The sequence below is a fragment of the Paroedura picta genome, chromosome 9 (genome assembly GCF_049243985.1).
Source record: "Paroedura picta isolate Pp20150507F chromosome 9, Ppicta_v3.0, whole genome shotgun sequence".
In the NCBI taxonomy this organism is placed as follows: Eukaryota; Metazoa; Chordata; class Lepidosauria; order Squamata; family Gekkonidae; genus Paroedura; species Paroedura picta.
The window spans coordinates 7,803,905-7,824,438 of record NC_135377.1 but is presented as its reverse complement, the minus strand read 5'-3'; the positions used below and the strand labels follow the sequence as shown (position 1 = coordinate 7,824,438).

Sequence of the window (20,534 nt, the reverse complement as noted above, 5' to 3'; positions counted from 1 at the left end):
TCATGTGAATTGTAGTCCATGGACCTCTGGAGAGCCACAGTTTGGCCACCCCTGCTCTTGATGGTTAACTGGACACGGTCAAGGTGTTAAGTGGACACCAGTGATAACTGGACACTGTCAAGGGTTCGGAATTGTAGTGGCCCATCTAAGGCATGCTGGCCCAGCCAGGCGGTTCTGTGCCTTAGCTGGATTCAGCTTCAGCTGACAACACTACACTGGTACTCTGTGTTCATAGATATTCTAGTACAGTCCTACTTGGCACCCCATGTCATTTTTGATCTACCAACCTGGGGAGACTGTGTTGCATGGAGCAGAGCAGAGAGGTACAGCTGGATCAAGCCTCTCACTGACTTTCCATAGGATTGGCTAGACACCAACAGATGGAGATGATTCCCATGACCTTTCTCTCCTTGGCCCCTTATGTGTCTCTTGCAGGCCCCTCCAAGTGTGAAACGGAGATAGACTCAGCGATCCGCTTCCAGTACACGTATAGGCCATTGTGTGACGAAGACGGAGATTATGAACCAACGCAATGCCAACTGGATGGCCAGTGTTGGTGTGTGGACTCCGAAGGGCAGGAGCTCATGGGAACCAGGCGTAAAGGGGAGCGTCCAACATGTGGTATGTAAAATCGGACACTTGGAGATCTGATGGATCTCCTGAGTCTTCACTTCTCATCGTTAAATGTCCAAGGAGAGGGTTGGGTCCTCTGCAGATCTATTTAAGCTAGTGGAGGTATGGGAGCCAGGCTCCAAGTGGGAGCTGTAGTCCTCCTTTCCATGCCCCAAGGCAACATGGGAAGACTCGTGCTGCAGTTTCACCTTAAGTAGATCCAGGTTTAGGGGACCAGCTGGCGGAACTCCCAGCCTCCAATCGTGATCTGCATTGTTGTGTACTAATTATTTGAATTTATATCCCACCTGTCGCCCTAGTGGAGAGCCCAAGTGGCTTAAATTCTATCCCTTTTATCCTTGCTACTCCCCTGCAAGGTAGGTTAGGCTGGGAGTGTATGACTGTAGGCATGTGAAACAAGGTCATTCAGCAAACTTTCATGGTAGAGTGAGGAGGAATCCTAGTCTTGGCAATCTAACCATCAAACCACTCTGGCTTTCATGTTTAACCCACTTATATCTACCTGGTTTGCTCTTAGTACTTCAAATGTATTTTTGTGTCACGTGCATCCTAGGATTTGTACTGAGGAAACCATTAAAAATATCTCTGTGGCAAATCTTCCACAAGAAGGGGTGTTGGTTACAAGCACAGGCAGCTTCAAGGGGGGATGGGACAAACCTGTAGAACGGAGGGCAATCACCCTCATCTCAGCCACAAGGCATAGAGCAAGAGTGGGCAAACTGTGGCCCTCCAGATGTCCATGGACTACAATTCCCATGAGCCCCTGCCAGCGTTCGCTGGCAGGGGCTCATGGGAATTGTAGTCCATGGACATCTGGAGGGCCACAGTTTGCCCACCCCTGGTATAGAGCAGCCCTTCTCAACTTTTTCACTGTTGAGAACCCCCCCCCTCCCGAAACATTCGTCAGGCTTCGAGAAACCACAGAAGTGATGTGATCACGCAGAATCTGGTGGGGAATCTCAGCTGTGTACATGCTCACCTGGGGCCTCTCCCCTTCTCACCCCCTCCAGGCCCATCATTGGCTATTTGGGGAGGGAGAGTAAGTAAATACTATACATGGTCATAACACTCAATCAACGTTTAACACCTTATAAAAATATATAAACAATTAATTAACTCCCATTCGTGAAACCCTTCCAGGGCTGTCAAGAAACCCCAGGGTTTAGAAGGAATACTCTATCTGGGGAAGTGATGCTCTTGGTGCTTGAGGGGCAACAGTAAGACGGCTTCTGGAGTTTTGGACCTACTGGTGGACCTCCTGATGGCACCTGGGTTTGGGCCACTGTGTGACACAAAGTGGTGGACTAGATGGGCCATTGGCCTGATCCAACATGGCTTCTCTTATGTTCTTGTGTCTGGGGCAGGGATACTAATCTTGTGGCTTGGGTGTCAATGGTGGGAGATCTTCTGGAGTTCTGGTTTCACTGGTGGACCTCCTAGAATAATAGAATCATAGAGTTGGAAGGGACCTCCTGGGTCCTGATGACCCCTGGGTTTCAGCCACTGGGTGACACAGAGTGTTGGGTTGGATGGGCCATTGGCCTGATCCAACATGGCTTCTCTTATGTCCTTAATCTGGTTTGAACAGGAATTGCATCTTTCCCCTTGTTCTAGGTGAGGAACATGCCTGCATCTCTGAGAGACAAAGAGCACTCTCGGCCCTTTTCTATGGACCCACTGGAGCCTTTGGCCAGTTGCATTTGTTCTCTGCTGCAGAGGAGACCCAGAAAACAACCAGCTCCTCAAGATCTTGCCCGCCTTCATTAAAGGGACAGTTTGTGGATTCCGGGTTGCTTTCATCTCTCGCAGACATGCTAGAAGCTTCTCAGCTGCCTGCTCTCGAATCTGTCCTTAGTGAGGCTATCAGGGGGATGTTTCCTTCAAGGGAACTTGCCCGAATTGCTCTCCATTTCATCGACAACCCCAAGCGGTTCCAAGAAAACCTTTTCGGAGGGAAGTTCTTAAAGAATTTGGCTCAGTTTAACTTCACCGGAGCCATTGGCACCAACGGCAAGTTTAATTTGGAACGTTTTTTCCAGCAAAGCGGGACCAGCGGTGGATTTGCCCAGACCATGCAGCCGATTTCACTGGAAGCAGCCGAGTTGAACTCAAGCCAGCCTCGTGTGGACAGTTTAGGCCAGACTCTTAACCTGCAAGACAATCAAAAGCTGGTCCGGTTTCTTGCTTCCCTCCTAGAATCCCCAGAGTTCTTTGCTTTTCTGCAGCAGGTCATTTCCGTCCCCGAAAGCGTCGCTGAAGATTTAGGGGATGTTGCAAAGATCGTGTTGAGATCCCAAAACTGCCAGGAGCGGGCAGGAAATTTGTTTGTCCCCGAATGCACCACAGCAGGAAGGTACAAGGAACTCCAGTGCTATGCAGGAGATTGCTGGTGTGTGGATTCAAACGGCCAAGAACTCTCCGGATCCAGAGTCCATGGTGCACGTCCCAAGTGCCCGACATTGTGTGAAAAGCAACGGGACCATCTGCAGCGCTTGAGAAGAAGCCAGCCCGCGGGATCTGAGCTCTTTGTTCCTTCCTGTACGCTGGATGGAAAATTCCTGACGGTTCAGTGCCATGGAAGAAACTGCTTCTGTGTCAATTCAGACGGCAGGATGATTCCAGGAATTGCCACCAGTCCTGGAGAGCCCATCCAATGTAAGCTGCATTTGACTCATGCCATTTGATCGGGCTTAAATGTATGCTTTAAATATGTGGAGATTCTCCATCGTCTCAGGCAGAGGTATCCATCCATTCATCCATTTATGAATCTATCCACCTATGTATGTATGTATGTTTCTATCCACTCATCCATCCATCCACCAATCTACCCATCCACCCATCCAGCTATCCATCCATTCACTCTCCAACCCACCCACCCACCCACCCACCCATCCATCCATCCATCCATCCATCCAACCACCCATCCAACCACCCACCCATCCATCCATCCATCCATCCATCCATCCATCCATCCATCCATCCATCCATCCAACCATCCATCCAACCACCCACCCATCCACCCATCCACCCATCCATCCACTCACCTATTAACCCACCTACTCACCCACCCAGCCAATCAGGGTATACACATATGCACACAAATGCACAAAAGAACTTATAATACACAACCATTAAGAAAACAGGGTCAATAATATTGACTTTCTTAACCAGCACAATCAATTAGAAGTTGCATTCAAGGCTTTCACTTATATGCATTTAGCACTGGTGTGTGTTCTTTTGCTTCGGAGCCCCCATAGCATTGTGCTTAAGAGTCGTGGGCTCTAATATGGAGAGTTGGGTTTGATTCCCCGCTCCTCCACGTGCAGCCAGCTGAGTGACCTTGGGCTAGTCACTGTTTTCTGAAAGCTGTTCTTGTGGAGCAGTTCTCTTAGAGCTTTTTCGGTTCAATCTACCTCCCAGGATGTCTGTTGTGGGGAGTGGAAGGGAATGCCAATGGTAAGCTCCTTTGGGACTCTTTTGGGTTGTGAAAAGCGGGGTATAAGTAACCAGCTCTTCTTCTTCTTCTCCAGGCCCAAGTGACTGCCAATTAGCCGGCGGCCAAGCTGTTCTACAAAGCGTGCAGAGCTTCCTGTTGGATCCTACCCATCTGCCTCAGCTCGCCAGTGTCTACGTCCCACAATGCACCCAGGATGGGCAATGGCGGCGGGTCCAATGCGACGGTCCCCCCGAACAAGCGTTTGAATGGTACCAAAGGTGGATCACCCAGAATAATAGCGGCAGTTCTCTCCCTTTGGAGGACTTGAGGGACATCCTCCTTGACTACAAAGAGAGATCTCGATCAAGCTTTGAAGACTTCATCAAGGCCCTCTATGGAGCTGGCCACCAGAACGTTTTCCCAGCATTCTCCGGGTTTTCTTCCTTCCAGGCTGTTCCCCAAGCGGTCCGGGAAGGTGGCAGTGCAGGGGCCTCGCCAGAGAACGTTCTGCTGGCCCCGTTCACTTTCTGGCAGCTTCTTCAGGGCCAGCTTGTCCATTATCCAGGGCCTTACAGTGATTTCAGCCACCCACTAGGGCATTTTGACCAGCGCAGCTGTTGGTGCGTGGATGAAAAGGGACAAATGCAAGGAAGCAAAGTGGAGGGGAACCAATTCCCAGTCTGTGAGTTTATTGCAGCAGTTGAAGTAATTTTGCACATTCTAACACTACCCACTCAAACGTTTTAAAATCCTTTAAAAAAATGTACTCGATCCTGATCATAGGCCTTGTGATTGATATGATCACGGATTTTGGGGGAAACTGTGTGCTTCTTTCTGATGGGTTGAGCATTCTGCTCCTTACCTGTCCAGTGCAAGGGTGAATAAATGGATGCTCAGGAACCTCCACGTGACCAGCAGCTTCATTCACCCAGGATCCTGAGCCACCCAAAACCCATGCCAAACATGTAACTGCTGAGTCTCCATGTGAGAAACTTTGATTTCTAAATAAGTAACCTCCCCTGGGAATTTGAGCCAGGCACAGTTCAAAGGAGTCAAAATATAGAGATAATCATTTGGACATTCAGGACAACAGGTCTGGGAATTACGGGTTACTAACAAAAGGGAGGGGAAGGGATGTGGAGGGAGGATAGGGAGTCATAAAACATAGTGGCAGGAAACAACCTTGGGGGGTAAACCAAAGCATCTGTTACATCAGGGCAGGACAGGTCAAAGCAAGCAGCAGAATCAACGCAAGGAAACAGAATAAAACCAAGGCAGAAAATCTGGGGATTCTGACATTCGAGGGCTGCATCCCCGGATGACCTAAAGTTTATTGTAGCCTCTCCATGTGAGCCCCAAAACCATGTATTTGCAGCAGTGGAAATAACAGGGGATATAGGAAGAAGCAAAGCATGTGGTGAATAGGGAACTGCTGAGCCCTGTTAAGCATCACTTTCCTTTCCCCGCAGGTCCTGGAGCGTGTGCAGCTGCCCAACAAGAAGCCGCGAGGTTTACTGACACAGTGGAGAGGCTCATCCGGGAGTCTGACAGCTCCCGCTTTCCTTTCGGGCAGAGCTTTTTGATGGTGGGAGGCCTCACGCTGACGGAGAATGAGCTGCTGAATTATTCTCAGCCGGGGATCACGTTTTCAGAAGCGCTGTTGACGGGAGGGGATTACGCCATCCGGCTGGCCGCACAGTCCAGTGAGTTTGTCAGAAGGAAACAACTCTTTTTTTTGGGTGAAACCCGCACAGGAAGACATGGCACTGCCTCATACATCAGTCCATCAAAATCGGTATTGTCTACTCAGACCGGAAGCTGCTCTCCAGGGTCTCAGGCAGAGGTCTTTCCCATCACTTCCTGCCTGGTCCTTTTTAACTGGAGATGCCGGGGCTTGAACCTGGGGCCTTTTGCATGCCAGGCAGAGGCTCTGCCACTGAGCCAATGAAGTCTTTCCCATCACTTCCTGCCTGGTCCTTTTTAACTGGAGATGCCGGGGCTTGAACTTGGGACCTTCTGCATGCCAAGCAGAGGCTCTTCCACTGAGCCATGGCCCCTGCTTTCCCCCTTGCTTTAACTGTGTTTACTCTTTCCACCCTTTTTCTTTCAGCTTTGCATTTCTATTGGAACCAGCTCTTTGCTTCCCGCAGTTCCGCAGGGGAAGCTGTACGTTTGGGCTTTCGGCCCTACGTCCCACAGTGCGATGGGCTGGGAAACTGGGAACCGGTTCAGTGCTATGATAGCTCAGGTGAGACCTGGCTGGGGGAAGTGTTGGCAGCATTAAGCCACAGAACTCAGTTATTGCTTGCGATCCCCGTCTTCAGATTCTGAGTACACAAAAGCCTAGCCTTTGGGATTCAGAATTGGGTGCCATCCTCAAAATGGCTGCTGCAGGAGGCAGAGACAACCTCAAAACGTTAGGGTCATGCATAACTCTAATAGTAACATGTTTCTGTTAGAAGCTGGGCCTTTTGAATCCAACATCTTGTGTTAAAATGGCAGCCACCGAAATACTTGCTCATTTAAAAAAAATAAACAGTGCAAGGCGCAAACATCCCCTGCAAAGAGCATCTGATTGCTAAGTGCCTCTGGCAAATGATATTCCTTTATGCCTTTTGTTCTTGCATCCTAGGCCACTGCTGGTGTGTGGATGAGAGAGGCCATTACCTGTCTGGTTCTCTAGTGATGCGCTCTGCTCAGCTGCCTCGGTGTAAGTTCTCCTCTCCCTTTCCAGTGCGGCTAGATTAAAGTGATGGACGCAGCTTCAGTGCCTCGTGAATGCTATAGAGAGGACTGCCAAAAGTAATGATAATGCTGTTCTCACAAAGCAGTCCTGCTAGAGCTCTCTCAGCCCCACCTCCCTCACAGGGTGCCTGTTGTGGGGAGGGGAAGGGAAGGTGATTGGAAGCTGCTTGGAGAATCCTTTGGGCAGTGAAAAGTGGGGTATAAAAACCTCCTCCTCCTCCTATTGCTTCTTCTGCTTCTTCCTCTTCCTCTGCTTCTGCTTCTCTACCTCCTCCAAGGACGTTTCTAGTCCTTATGGATCTTAAGGAGGACTTGGAGGTTTGTAGGCAGCATCTGAAGCTGGAGATCTACACCTGATGTTCTGATGGTGGACACGTTTCATGTCCTGTCCACTTTCTTCACACACAAAGAATGCAAGGTCAACTTCATTAACAATCAAAGGAGTGAGCGGGAGAAGGGAGCTTTGCCTTGGCTTCCTTTTGGCGTTTATCCTGGACCTTTCGAGCCCCTGTCACCTAATTGCCAGGCAGGAATAAATGGCCAGGTGTGACACATTCTACGGGCTGGTGTTACTGACAGTGGCTGTTTGAATACAGGTGGGACACCGTGTCAGCGCTCCCGAACAAATGCGTTGATTTCCAGCTGGAGGCAGACGGGGTTGAACCGTGACGTGGCTTCGGTAGACCTGTTTACGCCTTCCTGCCTAGAGGTAAGCAGTGTTAAGTAGAAACCTGTTTCGATCCTAGGCTAAATTCAGGGGTTTGTTCACATTTCGGTTAGTACAACTAGGATGTCCCCAACAAGTAGCTGTCCGTCTTTCATACGTGCATGTGAAATGCCATCAAGTCACTTCTAAGTCTCTGAGTTGATGTCCTCCCAAAATCCTATACTAACAGTCCTGCTCAGGTCTTGCAAATTGAGGGCCATGGTTTCCTTGACTGAGTCCATCCATCTCCAGTTGGGTCCCGTACCCTGGTTTTGCACGCATCCTGCTATTCCACATTGGATGACACAACTGCTTCCTTCCAGACCGGGGCATATGCCGTGCTACAGAAGTCCAAGACAGAGGCCTGGTGTGTCGACCCTGCGTCAGGAGAAGTCCTCCAAGAAGCCAGCATAGATTCAAAGGGCAGAGTTCACTGTAAGTACCTACGGCTTCTTCTCTGAGTCGTCTATTGTGTCTCGTGAAAGCTTCTATTTCATTCTGTCCCTGCTCTTTTCCTCGATGTGAGGAGAGCTTCATAAAGCCATTTGTGTTCTCAAAACTGAGCATTCATTCCGAGAGCACAAACCGTCAAGCATTCTCTCCATGTTACATCAGGGCTGTTGGTATATTGCAGCTTTTCTACACATTATTGAAGATTTTCAGTGGATGAATAATTATCTCTTTAACTGATTAATCAATTATTTAATTCATTTCTTTGAGCTATACCACCCCTTCCTGCAAGCAGGCTTGGGGAGGCTTAATAAGAACACAAAACACAGGGTGTCTGTTGTGGGGAGAGGAAAGGGAAGGCGGCTGTAAGCCGCTTTGAGCCTCCTTTGGGTAGAGAAAAGCAGCATATAAGAACCAACTCTCCTTCTTCTTCTTCAGTAGTATCAGGGCTCTCTCAGTCTCACCTCCCTCACAGGGTATCTGTTGTGGGGAGAGGAAAGGGAAGGCGACTGTAAGCCGCTTTGAGCCTCCTTTGGGTAGAGAAAAGCAGCAAATAAAACCAACTTCTTCTTCTTCTTCTTCTTCTTCTTCGCCCGCATTTTGACTAGCAACTCTTTCCATCATGTTGAAGACAGGGCCAAACCTTGGACATGGTTTCACACCAATTTAGGAACTGTGGAAAACTCTATGGGTATACCATAGATTTTTCTGGCCAGTCCTAGAGTGGCATAACATCTGGGCTTGCTCAGAAGTGATGTCATATCATAGTTCAGCCAGCCATTTTCAACTTTTCTCCTGCCAGTGGGTTTGTGGCAACACTAGATGTAAAGCCTGAACAATGTTCTTTGGATGTATTCAAGAAAATGAAAGATAACTTTAGAATGTAATAAAGAAGAGCTCACACTGTTTCTCAGAAGGAAAAGTCCCTCTTTCATTCCCCACTGCAGCCACAAGGTAACAGTGCAATCAGCATAAAAACGACACCCTCATACATCCTTACGGAATTCATTCTCTCAAGATATGGTGAAGACCAGCATCTTAGACACCTTAAAAAAATTGGACAAATTCATGAAGGACAGAACAATCAATGCCCATTAGTCATGATTTCTAAATGGAAACTCCCTATTCAGTAGCCCTCTATCTTTCAACAGTGGCAGAGGATTGCTTCCTTCGTGACCTGTTGGGTGGATTTCCTGGGAGCCGTGTTGGTCCGAAGTAGCACAACAAAAATCAGAGTCCAACAGCACCTTTAAGACCAACAAAGATTTATTCAAAGCTCACACCTTGAATAAATCTTTGTTGGTCTTAAAGGTGCCACTGGACTCTGATTTTGTTTTCTTGGGAGCGTTTGGGCAGCTACAGCCAGAGACAGGATAGGGGCTGGTTAAGTGCAATGTTGCAGAAAATGACCTGTGATGTGGAAGAAGTTGGCCTTGTTTACTTCTGAATGAACACCAAGAGGACAGCTGCACGGAGTGACCAGAATTCCTTGTCTTATTCCAAAGGCCCCGGATATTGCAGCCTGGTGAAGCCCAAAGCCCTCTTACGGGAACTTGGAAGGGGACATCTCCCTCAGTGTGAAAGCAGCAGTGGGGTTTTCTCCTCGATGCAATGTGACGACCGTCAGGAAAGCTGCTGGTGCGTCTTTGAGAACGGCGGGGAGGCTGCCGGGACACGAGACGCCAGCAGGAGGCCTGCGTGTGAACGTGAGTCAAGCTTGCCAACTCCTGGTTGGGAAATTTCTGGAGATTTGGGGGTGGAGCTGGGAGAGGGTGGGGTCTGAGGCAGGGAGGGACCTCAGGAAACGGCCATTTTCTCCAGAATTGATCTCAGTACTTCCGGAGATGAGCAGGGATTCTGGGAAATCTCCAGCACCCTCCTGGCGGATGTGTCAGTTTCAAAGAGGTGCACTGTCGCCACCTAGTGGCCTGGAAAAGATGCCATTTAACATCTCAAGGTCTCTACAGGTTTTCCTTGTTCAAACTCAGTTCTGATCCTTTTGATGCCCCAGAGACAATTGTATCGACATTTCACCACTGTTATTTTTCACCCTCTGCACAAAAGTGACACCCAACCCGGAACCTAATCCCACCAATGCGGATGTTTCACAGCGCAGGCCTCCTTCTGAAACTTAAACCTTTTCCCCCCAAAATTAAAGCTTGCTCTCAGAACCCAAACCGAAAGAGGCTGGCTGTTCTTCCAAATTCTGTCCCGTTACCAAGGTTGACAACCTTTCTTTCAGAGAAATATGAGATCCTTTCCCTCTGATTGAGCTTTCCCTTCCAGCTGACACTTACGGGAAGTCAAGAATGAGCTTTAACATTTTTTGTTGTTGTTGTTGTTGCAATTTTGGGCCTGGCGTGAGGATGGGGACATGGCTCGTCAGTGGAGGAGACAGCCACGGTGGGAAAGGACAATAAATCCATCTCCTTTATCAGAAGGGACAGATTGGATGGGGAAGCAGAGACTTTGGAATGCCCATTTTATCTGCGGAGGTCTCTGTGAAACAAATTGGTTCCATATGGGAGAGATTTCCCCTGGGGACATTTTTGGCTTCAGCTTGGGAGAGAGCCAGCATTTCTGGGGTTGACGTGTGTGAGAGGGATTTTAATGCCACGTTGCTCTTTACCACCCACATCTCTTCTCTGTGCTGCAGAGGGCTGCAGAGAAAGGAACAAAATGTAATGCCAAGGCAACAGAATGCACCAAACCCCTCTAAGCACAGATAGAAAACACCCTTTTGGGAAAACAAGTATCCTCATCTACTTTCTCTGCTAGAAGAAAAGTAGCATATCAGGGAGAAATGTTCTAACTCAGCCAATTCCCTTCACTGCTAGTTTTCTGCTTGTGGAGAAGGGTTGTGGTTGTTGTTTATGGCTGTAGAGTGTTAAAATGCAGTTTTGTGTCATTATATAGTCCATTTTTTATTTGAAGCATTAAAAATATAAGATCCCTGCTGGATGAGACCAGCAGGCCATCTAATTCAGCATTCTGTCTCATACAGTGGCCAACCAGTTGGTCTGGAGGGCCAACAACAGGGCAGAGAGACCATGGCCTTCCCCTGATAAGAACACCAGACCAGTGGTCCATCTAGTCCAGTATCCTGTCTCACACAAAAAGTTCCTCTGGAGGGCCATTGACAGAGCATAGAAGCTGAGGTCTTTCCCTGCTGTTTCCTCCTGCCTCTAGGATTCAGAGGTTTAGTGCCTCTGGATGTGGAGGTTCCCCTCAGTCACCACTGATAGAATTCTTCTCCACGAATCTGTCGAATCCCCTTTTAAAGCTGTGGTTATCACTACATCACTAATATATGGGGGCCATCAGGGTTTTGGACAAAAACTCTATGGTGGAAGCTAATTCCATCGTCGAGTTTTGGTCCAAAAACCAGAACATCAACCCAACATTCCCCATATGCCTACATCACTGTGGGGTTTTCTTGGAAGCCAGGTGAACACGTGGCTGAATCATTGGATGAAACACCCTGCTTCTTGTAGGCTCACCCCCCTGCCCCAGGAGGGACCTTATATTCCATCTTTCACTTGGAACATAACTTGGTTTTCCTATATTTGTCTGAATGGTTGTCCTAGGTCCTCAGTGCCGCTTGCCTTTCGACACCCCTGATGTGGTCAATGGAGAGGTTTTTTGCAATGACACGTCCTTGCCGACTACGTCAACTCAAGAGTGTCGAGTGATTTGCTATCCAGGCTTCCACAGGATGATTTCCAGCAGGGAGACGTTTCTCTGTGATGTCAAGACCAACCTCTGGGTAGGGGATCCACCACACTTGCAAACCTGTCAAAGTAAGTCGGTGAGGGGGATGGTTTGTTCCCTTTCAGGGGTCTCTAAACATTTTGAACCTGTGGTCATCCCTGGAATTGTGACAGAGTGTGCTGGGTGCAGCTACAAAATGGCGGCCGCAAGAGGTAGACCCAGCTTCAAAATGGCTGCCACAGGAGGTGGACCCAGCCTCAAAATGGCTGCCACAGGAGGTGGACCCAGCCTCATAACGGCTGCCTCAGCTTCCTTTAGTCACACAGAGAGGCTTCTTCACTGTTTAATATGATACCCACCCCTTGCACTCCAAATTTATAAAATATGCCCATTATTGCTATGACTACCTGTTGGTTTGTTTTATAACTGATTTTAATGATTGTAGTTCTGATCTTTTCCCTCTGCTGTGTGTGTCCTGCTTTGAACACATGGTGTAAAAGGTTTTGTGGTCATTAAAAATCTTCCGCCAGCCACTCCTGAACATAGTACTTCCATTTGATCTGTGAAAGATATGAAAAATTAGAGGATTTAATGGAAGCTAATTTGGACCCACTGCTATTTACCAGTAGCAGTGAGAGGAAGAAGAGATGGTTTTTATACCTTGCTTTTCACTACTCACAGGACTCCTAAAATGACTTACAAACATCTTCTCCTTCTTCCCACAACAGGACCCTGTGAGGTAGGTAGGGCCGAGAGAGCTCTGTGAGAACTGCTCTGTGAGAAGAGCTCTGAGAAAATTGTGACTAGCCCAAGGTCACTGAGCTGGCTCTGGGATTCAGAGGATTAGTGCCTCTGAATGTGGAAGTTCCCATCAGTCACCATGACTAGTAGCCACTGATTGACTTACCCTCCATGAATCTAAATCCCTTTTAAAGCTGTTTATCCCTGTGGCCATCACAACATCCTCTGGCAGCAAATTCCATGTTTTGATCCCTCTCTGTGTAAAGATTTACTGGTTTGTTCCTCCCACTGTTCCAAGTGTCATCTTGGAAATACGCCGAGACTCTTATATAAGTCTGTCTGAGATAAATTATTAGGAATTGTGGTCTCTGCGACCGTGTTTAGTTTACTGAACCTGGGATCTTACTGTGTAATTTTTATACCATTTATTGGGGTGTGCTAAAATTTATGCAGATGCCTGGCTCCAGTTCTCGTTTTTGATTTCTGTTGGGTTCTACAACCCAAATCCTATTTTATTGTTTATTGAAGGCTTTCTCAACTCTTCTGCCATTGAGAAACCCCTGAAACATTCTAAATGCACTAGATGGTCGGGGGTCTTTTCTAAATGTTTTTTTGTTGTTGTTGTTAGTGTATGTTTTTTGGTTTTTGGGGGAGGTGTCTTTACTATTAGTTGTTATCGGGGGTTAAGTGGTGTTGGTAGTAATGTTTTATAGGTTTTGTGTCATTTGTGTGGTTGTGTAAAACTTTCAATAAAAATGTTGAGCAAAAAAAAAAAAGAGAGAGAAACCCCTGAAACATTCTTCGGGCTTTGAGAGACCCCAGAAGGGGCATGATGGTGCAGAATATGGTTGGGAAGCAGAGCTGTGGACACGCCCACCTGAGGCCCCTCCCCTTCCCACCCCCTCCAGGCCCATCATTGGCCATTTGGGGAATAATAAAATAATTAATAATTGTGCTCATTTCCTCTAATCTCCCCCCCCCCCAAAGGCCTTGACTAAGCTTATGTCAGTGCAGGAAGAAGAAGAGCTAGGTTTTTTGTACCCCACTTTTCCTGAAGCAGTTTACAATCACTGAGAGAGCTCCTGTATAAAGACTTTGCTCCAGTAACCAGCACTGATTGCAGGGAGCATCACAGGAGATGTGATTTTTAGGATAGTTAGATTAGGAACTTCCTGGAATTTTAAAGATACTCTTCCAGTGTCCTGATTGGCTTATTGGAGGCTTCCTGCTCCTTTGAAGAAGAAGAAGAAGAAGAAGAAGAAGAAGAAGAAGAAGAAGAAGAAGAGTTGGTTCTTATATGCCGCTTTTCCCTACCCAAAGGAGTCTCAAAGCGGCTTACAGTCGCCTTCCCTTTCCTCTCCCCAAAACAGACACCCTGTGGGGTGGGTGAGGCTGAGAGAGACCTGATATCACTGCTCAGTCAGAACAGTTTTCTCAGTGCCGTGGCGAGCCCAAGGTCACCCAGCTGGTTGCATGTGGGGGAGCGCAGAATCGAACCTGGCATGCCAGATTAGAAGTCCGCACTCCTAACCACTACACCAAGCACTTCCTCCCTGCTTGCCTCCAGAACGAACAGACCAAATGAAGAAAACAGAACAGTTTGGGTCCCCCCCTCCCCCTCTATATAAATTGTTGCTCTGCACAATAAAACTATGCTATTCTTTCAAGCCGGCTGGTGTTGGACCCCTTTTTGCATATTTAAATTCTGCCCACACTGCCTTCTGTTCCCTGTTTAGGGCTCCAGCCGTTCCAGAGTGTCCAAACCCAGAGACAATTTCAGCTCTTGCTGCCTCCTGAGAAGACCTGCAGCCCTGACTACTCCGGCTTGCTCGAAGCCTTCCAGATCTTCATTCTGGACGAGATGAAGGCCCGCGGGCTGTGTCATGTTCAGGTACTGCTGCTATTAAAGCAGAGAGCAAAGTTCGAGTCCAGTGGCCCCTTTAACAACCGCATATTTTAATTCAAGGTACAAGCTTTTCTGCGCAAGCCAGCTTCATGTTTGTGTGACGTAGCAATGTTGCATTTAGAGAAGAGCTGAGTTTTTGTACCCCACTTTTCTCTACCCAAAGGAGGCTCAAAGAGGCTTACAATCGCCTTCCCTTTCCTTTCCCCACAACAGACACCCTGTGGGGTGGGTGAGGCTGAGAGAGCCCTGAGATTACTGAAGAAGAAGAAGAGTTGGTTCTTATATGCCACTTTTCTCTACCTGAAGGAGGCTCAAAGTGGCTTACAGTCGGCTTCCCTTTCCTCTCCCCACAACAGGCACCCTGTGAGGGAGGTGAGGCTGAGAGAGCCCTGATATTACTGAAGAAGAAGAAGAGTTGGTTCTTATATGCCACTTTTCCCTACCCGAAGGAGGCTCAAAGCGGCTTACAGTCGCCTTCCCTTCCTCTCCCCACAACAGACACCCTGTGCGGGAGGAGAGGCTGAGAGAGCTCTGAAAGAACTGTGACTGGCCCAAGGTCACCTAGCAGGCCTCACGTGGAGGAGTGGGGAATCAAACTTAGAGGTCACTGCTCTTAACCACCACAGGTTCTCTTCTTGCTTTTTCCCTCCCCACTTCCATTAAGTTCCCTGGTTCCTTAGAGTCCTGGAATGGGGCAGGGGAGAGACCCCAAACCAGGGACTCCCCCACCCCCAACTGGGAACAGGTAACCCTGGGTCTCACTGAGTCCATTTAGGTTGAGTCATGGCTGGTAGGAAAATTCTTTCCCTGAGAATTCAGTGACCCTCTGCCAGTCGGAGAAGAGAATATTGAGGCCAAGGGTCTGTGTCCGGAGAAGGATGCTGCACAGGTTGACAGCAGCCAAAGCTTATTGCACTGCTGTGCCAAATCTCGGCCTTGCCTGTCTCTTTCTTCAAGGTCAATACCTTTGAACGCCTGGTTTTGGTTCCTGTTTGTGGCGAATCTGCCGCTCAAGTTGAGTGTTTGTCTGCTGAGCGTTTGGGAGTGAACTTCACGTGGACGGCTCTGCTTGAGGATATCCCGGCAGCTTCCCTTTCTGATTTACACAACGTCGGTAAGAGAAGATGTTTCTTTTGGCCAAGCTGGTGGAGCCAAAATTCTTGCTCCCTGACATCATTTGACTTTGCCCCAACTCTTGTGTCATTATCATCCAGGGTTACCGGGTCTGGTGGTTAGGGGGAAGGCGGTGTAGGGTTGATAGATCCAGGTTGGGAAACTCCTGCAGATTTGGGGGTGGCATCTCAAGGGTGGATAAGGTAAAGGTAAAGGTAAAGGTAAAGGTAAAGGTATCCCCTGTACAAGCACCGGGTCATGTCTGACCCTTGGGGTGACGCCCTCTAGTGTTTTCATGGCAGACTCAATATGGGCTGGTTTGCCAGGGCCTTCCCCAGTCATTACCGTTTACCCCCCAGCAAGCTGGGTACTCATTTTACCGACCTCCGAAGGATGGAAGGCTGAGTCAACCTTGAGCCGGCTGCTGGGATTGAACTCCCAGCCTCATGGGCAGAGCTTTCAGACTGCATGTCTGCTGCCTTACCACTCTGTGCCACAAGAGGCTCTTCTTATTTAGTACATTATTTAGTACAGACCTCCCAGCCACTGTAAGGGTGGAGGCCAAACATGCAGCCCATAGAATCATAGAATCACAGAGTTGGAAAGGGACCATATAGGCCATCTAGTCCAATCCCCTGCTCAACGCAGGATCAGCCCTAAGCATCCTAAAGCATCCACAAAAAGTGTGTGTCCAACCTTTGCTTTAAGAATGCCAGTGAGGGGGAGCTCACCACCTCCTTAGGCAGCCTATTCCACTGCTGAACTACTCTGACTATAAATTTTTTTTCTTGATATCTAGCCTATATCGTTGTACTTGAAGTTTAAACCCATTCCTGCGTGTCCTCTCCTCTGCAGCCAGCAGGAACAGCATCCTGCCCTCCTCCAAGTGACAACCTTTCAAATACTTAAAGAGGGCTATCATGTCCCCTCTCAAGCTCCTTTCCTCCATCTTTATCCTTCCTTCATATGATGGCTTCTGTTTAATCTCTGGATTCGGTTATGGGCCCCTCCAATAGCTTCGTAATTCTGTTTCCAGCGACCTCACAGGCGTTCCTTTCTCGGACTTGGAGTTTCCACGGCTTCCGTTGTCTGCCCGCCCACTTTGCCTAACGAGGAATGATGTTAAATTACTCCAGAAGCTGCCTTTGGCTGGGATGGGTTGGGGCGGGGGTGCTGTACCATTTCGGCAATCTGTTTGTGTTTACATTGGTGCATCTGGCCTGGATTATGTGGGAGAGCAGCGATATTAACTGGCTCAGAGAATCGGGATGAGAAAATAACCCCTGTCTTTAGAGGCATTTAGAGATTATGTTTTGGAAGGGTCTCTGGACCATCGGGACTACAATCGGGGCCTAGAACAGGGTTGTCACCCCTCCTTCTCTCGCTCCCCCCACTGATACCACCTCCTTACCTGCACCTCTTTGCCAGAATGGAACATCATTGGGGCTAGATTGGGTATTTTCACTTTGTTCTATTTTTAAAATATATAATTATTTACATTTTATTGTAATCAATGTTTCACTCGCACACGGAGACAGCCAGCCTGAAAGGGGCGCTAAAAAACTTTAAATTAAAAAAAAAGAATAATTTCTCCCATTCCCTGCCCTGTAATTTTGTTACAGAAGAGGCGATGGTCGGTGATCTCATTGGACGCTTCGAATCTCTCATCGGAAACAGCGGGTTCTTCTTCCATTTGGACTCCAAACTCTTCCAAGCGGTCCCTTCCACGGGTTTCCCCAGAGATGTCGATTTCAACGTATCTTCTGGAGTTCTCCTCGGGTGCAAGAGTGGCTTCCGAAAGGCTTTGACCACAGAAGGAACACCCCCAGATTCCCAAGGGTGTGGTACGTGTCATTCGGCCACCTTTTTTCCGTCTTGTGTTTTGTAGTCACTCAGGAAAGGAAGTGAAGGGAATAAACAGGAAACAGTTTCACGGTTTTCGTTTTAACCTGTGCATGCGCACGAAAGCTCATGCCTTGAATAAATCTTTGTTGATCGAAGAAGAAGAAGAAGAAGAAGAAGAAGAAGAAGAAGAAGAGTTGGTTCTTATATGCCGCTTTGCCCTACCCGAAGGAGGCTCAAAGCGGCTTACAGTCGCCTTCCCTTTCCTCTCCCCACAACAGACACCCTGTGGGGTGGGTGAGGCTGAGAGAGCCCTGAGATTACTGAAGAAGAAGAAAAGTTGGTTCTTATATGCCGCTTTTATCTACCTGAAGGAGTCTCAAAGCGGCTTCCAATCGCATTCCCTTTCCTCTCCCCACAACAGACACCCTGTGGGGTGGGTGAGACTGAGAGAGCCCTGATATTCCTGCTCGGTCAGAACAGTTTTATCAGTGCCGTGGCGAGCCCAAGGTCACCCAGCTGGTTGCATGTGGGGGAGTGCAGAATCGAACCTGGCATGCCAGATTAGAAGTCCGCACTCCTAACCACTACACCAAACTGGCTCTCTTAAAGGTGCCATTGGACACTATCTTTGTTGTGCTTTTATTAGATTCCAGGGAACTGATGAGTAACAGGAACATTAGGTAATCTTTCAAATGGGAGATACTCCATTAAAAAAACATGCATCATAATCACTCTTTTTAAAACTCATTTAAAAACCACTCTTTTAAAGAATTTTTGATACAAAAATATAAATATCTCAGACAACAGCAGAAAGAAGAAATAATGAAAGACAAAGAAAAGACTAGGTAAAATAATCACAATCAACTTTTGTGTTCCCAGGCGACCATGACATAGACAATTAAGAAATAATACAAGATTACAAATAATAACAAGATTACTTTTTTATTTTAAGATTACTTCAAAATTATTTTCTTTAGTCCTCAAAACCACAAATCATCAAATAAGCAGAGGAGAGGACCTGCAGTCATAGCTTTATACCAGTGGTCCCCAACCTTTTTATCTCCGGGGACCACTCAACGCCGGGGACCACTCACCGGGGACCACTCAACGCCTTTTACTGAGGCCCGGTGGGGGGGGGTAGTTTACTCCTCTGCTCTCAACCACTGCCCTAACACTCTCTGATCGCTATGGTAATGTTTAAACATCCCTTCAAAATAAGATACAGACACGCCACAACAATGAAGTGTGTTGTAAAGGGCTGGGGGGGATGAAGTAAAGGGCCAGGGGGGGGGGGGAGAAGGCGTCCTTCGGGGCCCACCTCCAATTAGTCAAAGGACCACATGTGGTCCGCAGCCCACAGGTTGGGGATTGCCAGTTTAAACTATGTGTAGAATGTTACTGGATAGCTATCAGGAAAAAAATAATAAAATTCACAGTCAGAGTAGTTCAGCAGTGGAATCGGCTGCCTAAGGAGGTGGTGAGCTCCCCCTCACTGGCTGTCTTTAAGCAGCAGGTGGACAGACACTTTTCCTGGATGTTTGAGGCTGATCCTACCTTGAACAGGGGGTGGGACTAGATTACCTTTGTGGCCCCTTCCCACTCTAAGATTCTATGAGTCTAGTTCAGCAGTGGAATGGGCTGCCTCAGGAGGTGGGGAGCTCCCCTTCAATGCCGGTCTTCAAGTAGCGGATGGACAGGGATCCTTTAGGCTGATCATGTATTGAGCAGGGGGTTGGACTAGATGGCCTTTCTGGCCCAACTCTATGATTTTCCATCTGTTTCACGCAAAAAGTCAGTAAGGGGTTCCCAATTAGTAATAAATGAAGTTCTGTATCAAAATCTCAAGTTTACCATTGTTTTGAGCCATGGATGATGGGAAGATGTACCTTCTTGGTCTTATTCTCCTTGGAATGCTAGCCATCAGTGACTATAACGCTGCTTTTCAATTCCGTAGATGTAATATAAGCTTTTCTTTTTTGCAGTTGTCTGTCCTCCCGGAACCTCCTTCCAAAATGACCGCTGCATTCCGTGCCCTTCCGGGTTCTACCAAGAGCAACCTGGAAGCCTCTCTTGCAACAAATGTCCTTTGGGGAAAACGACCGCCTCTGTGGGAGCTTTTAAAGCCAAGCACTGTAAGGGACCCGCAGAATTGATTTCCCATGACATATTAGCCATACGTCATGTTGCTAGTTGGTGATTGATTACTGCCCATTTCAACAGTTGTTTAGGGGATTGTTAGATGCAAGCAAAGGAAATGAATAGCATTTTCAGGTCCTTCGCAGCTGTCAGTGGGGGAGGAGTACCAAAATGTGCTGATGTCACCCAGAAGAGATGCTGGCATCTCAGGGGTGCTGCTCTGGTTTGGGGGCAAAAACTCTGTGATGGAATTGGCTTCTAACCACAGAGTTTTGCCCAAAAAACAGTCACCCCCCCCCCCCAATGTCATTTTCAGGTGATGTTGACATATCAAGTTAATTCCTGGAGTTTGTCCGTTTGGGGGCTACAATGCTTAATGGAGATATAACCCAAGAAACAATGAGTTTTTTCACTTGTGTGTTTCTGTTCCTCTGGGGAGGGTTGTTGGTTATGCAAGAGTTTTGCCCCCTCTAGTGGTTGATTCTATGCTACATCACTTGATGTCCATTATATTGACCTGAGAATTAAACTGCAGGTTGTTATCCGAAGCACGAAGCTGTATAATGTTGAATCGACCACTAGAGGGAGCAAATTGTTGCACAGAAAGAGTCCCAACATGTCACTCAGGTTACATTTACGTTGCAAATGATATAATGTTTCAGTTTAATGCAGCTAATTAAAAATAAATCTGTTGTTTGAGACCCTTAACCTCTTGCAGAACTACAATTCAAAAAAACATTTGCATAAAAAATTAAGTAATGTTTAAAAAATGCATAAGAAAGGACAAATAAAGCTGCCTTTTACCAAGATCCACCAAACACAGTATTGTCTACTGTTGTCAGTCTTTGCCTAGCAATCAGTGGTGGATTATGCATGGGGGTCATAGGGTTACCAACCTCCAGGTAGAACCTAGAGGACAGAGAGGGGCAGGGACATAGGATGGTGGCCACTGGTGGCAGCAGAACATAATTTCCAAGATAAATGCAGAAATGAAGTCATGTCAACAGAAACTCTATGGTAAAACCATAGGAGTTTTGGTGATTCAAACAGAGGATTGATGCCATTTATGCTTTTTCCCTTCTTTCTTGGGTTACGTCTCCCATAAGCATTGT

The 20,534-nt window shown here is 47.6% G+C and overlaps 1 protein-coding gene across 1 annotated transcript in view; it reads left to right on the top strand.

Moving 5' to 3' along the window:
• The window catches only part of TG (thyroglobulin), a 128,362-nt gene that overhangs the window by 11,742 nt on the left and 96,086 nt on the right, over positions 1-20,534 (top strand). Inside the window, exons 8-21 of the mRNA XM_077352914.1 lie at positions 436-621; positions 2,248-3,288; positions 4,164-4,751; positions 5,539-5,772; positions 6,180-6,317; positions 6,702-6,779; positions 7,411-7,523; positions 7,844-7,955; positions 9,476-9,676; positions 11,558-11,770; positions 14,159-14,313; positions 15,286-15,442; positions 17,064-17,285; positions 19,269-19,418. Coding sequence (XP_077209029.1) covers positions 436-621; positions 2,248-3,288; positions 4,164-4,751; positions 5,539-5,772; positions 6,180-6,317; positions 6,702-6,779; positions 7,411-7,523; positions 7,844-7,955; positions 9,476-9,676; positions 11,558-11,770; positions 14,159-14,313; positions 15,286-15,442; positions 17,064-17,285; positions 19,269-19,418 — 3,588 coding nt within the window. The remainder of the gene's footprint in view (positions 1-435; positions 622-2,247; positions 3,289-4,163; positions 4,752-5,538; positions 5,773-6,179; positions 6,318-6,701; positions 6,780-7,410; positions 7,524-7,843; positions 7,956-9,475; positions 9,677-11,557; positions 11,771-14,158; positions 14,314-15,285; positions 15,443-17,063; positions 17,286-19,268; positions 19,419-20,534) is intronic.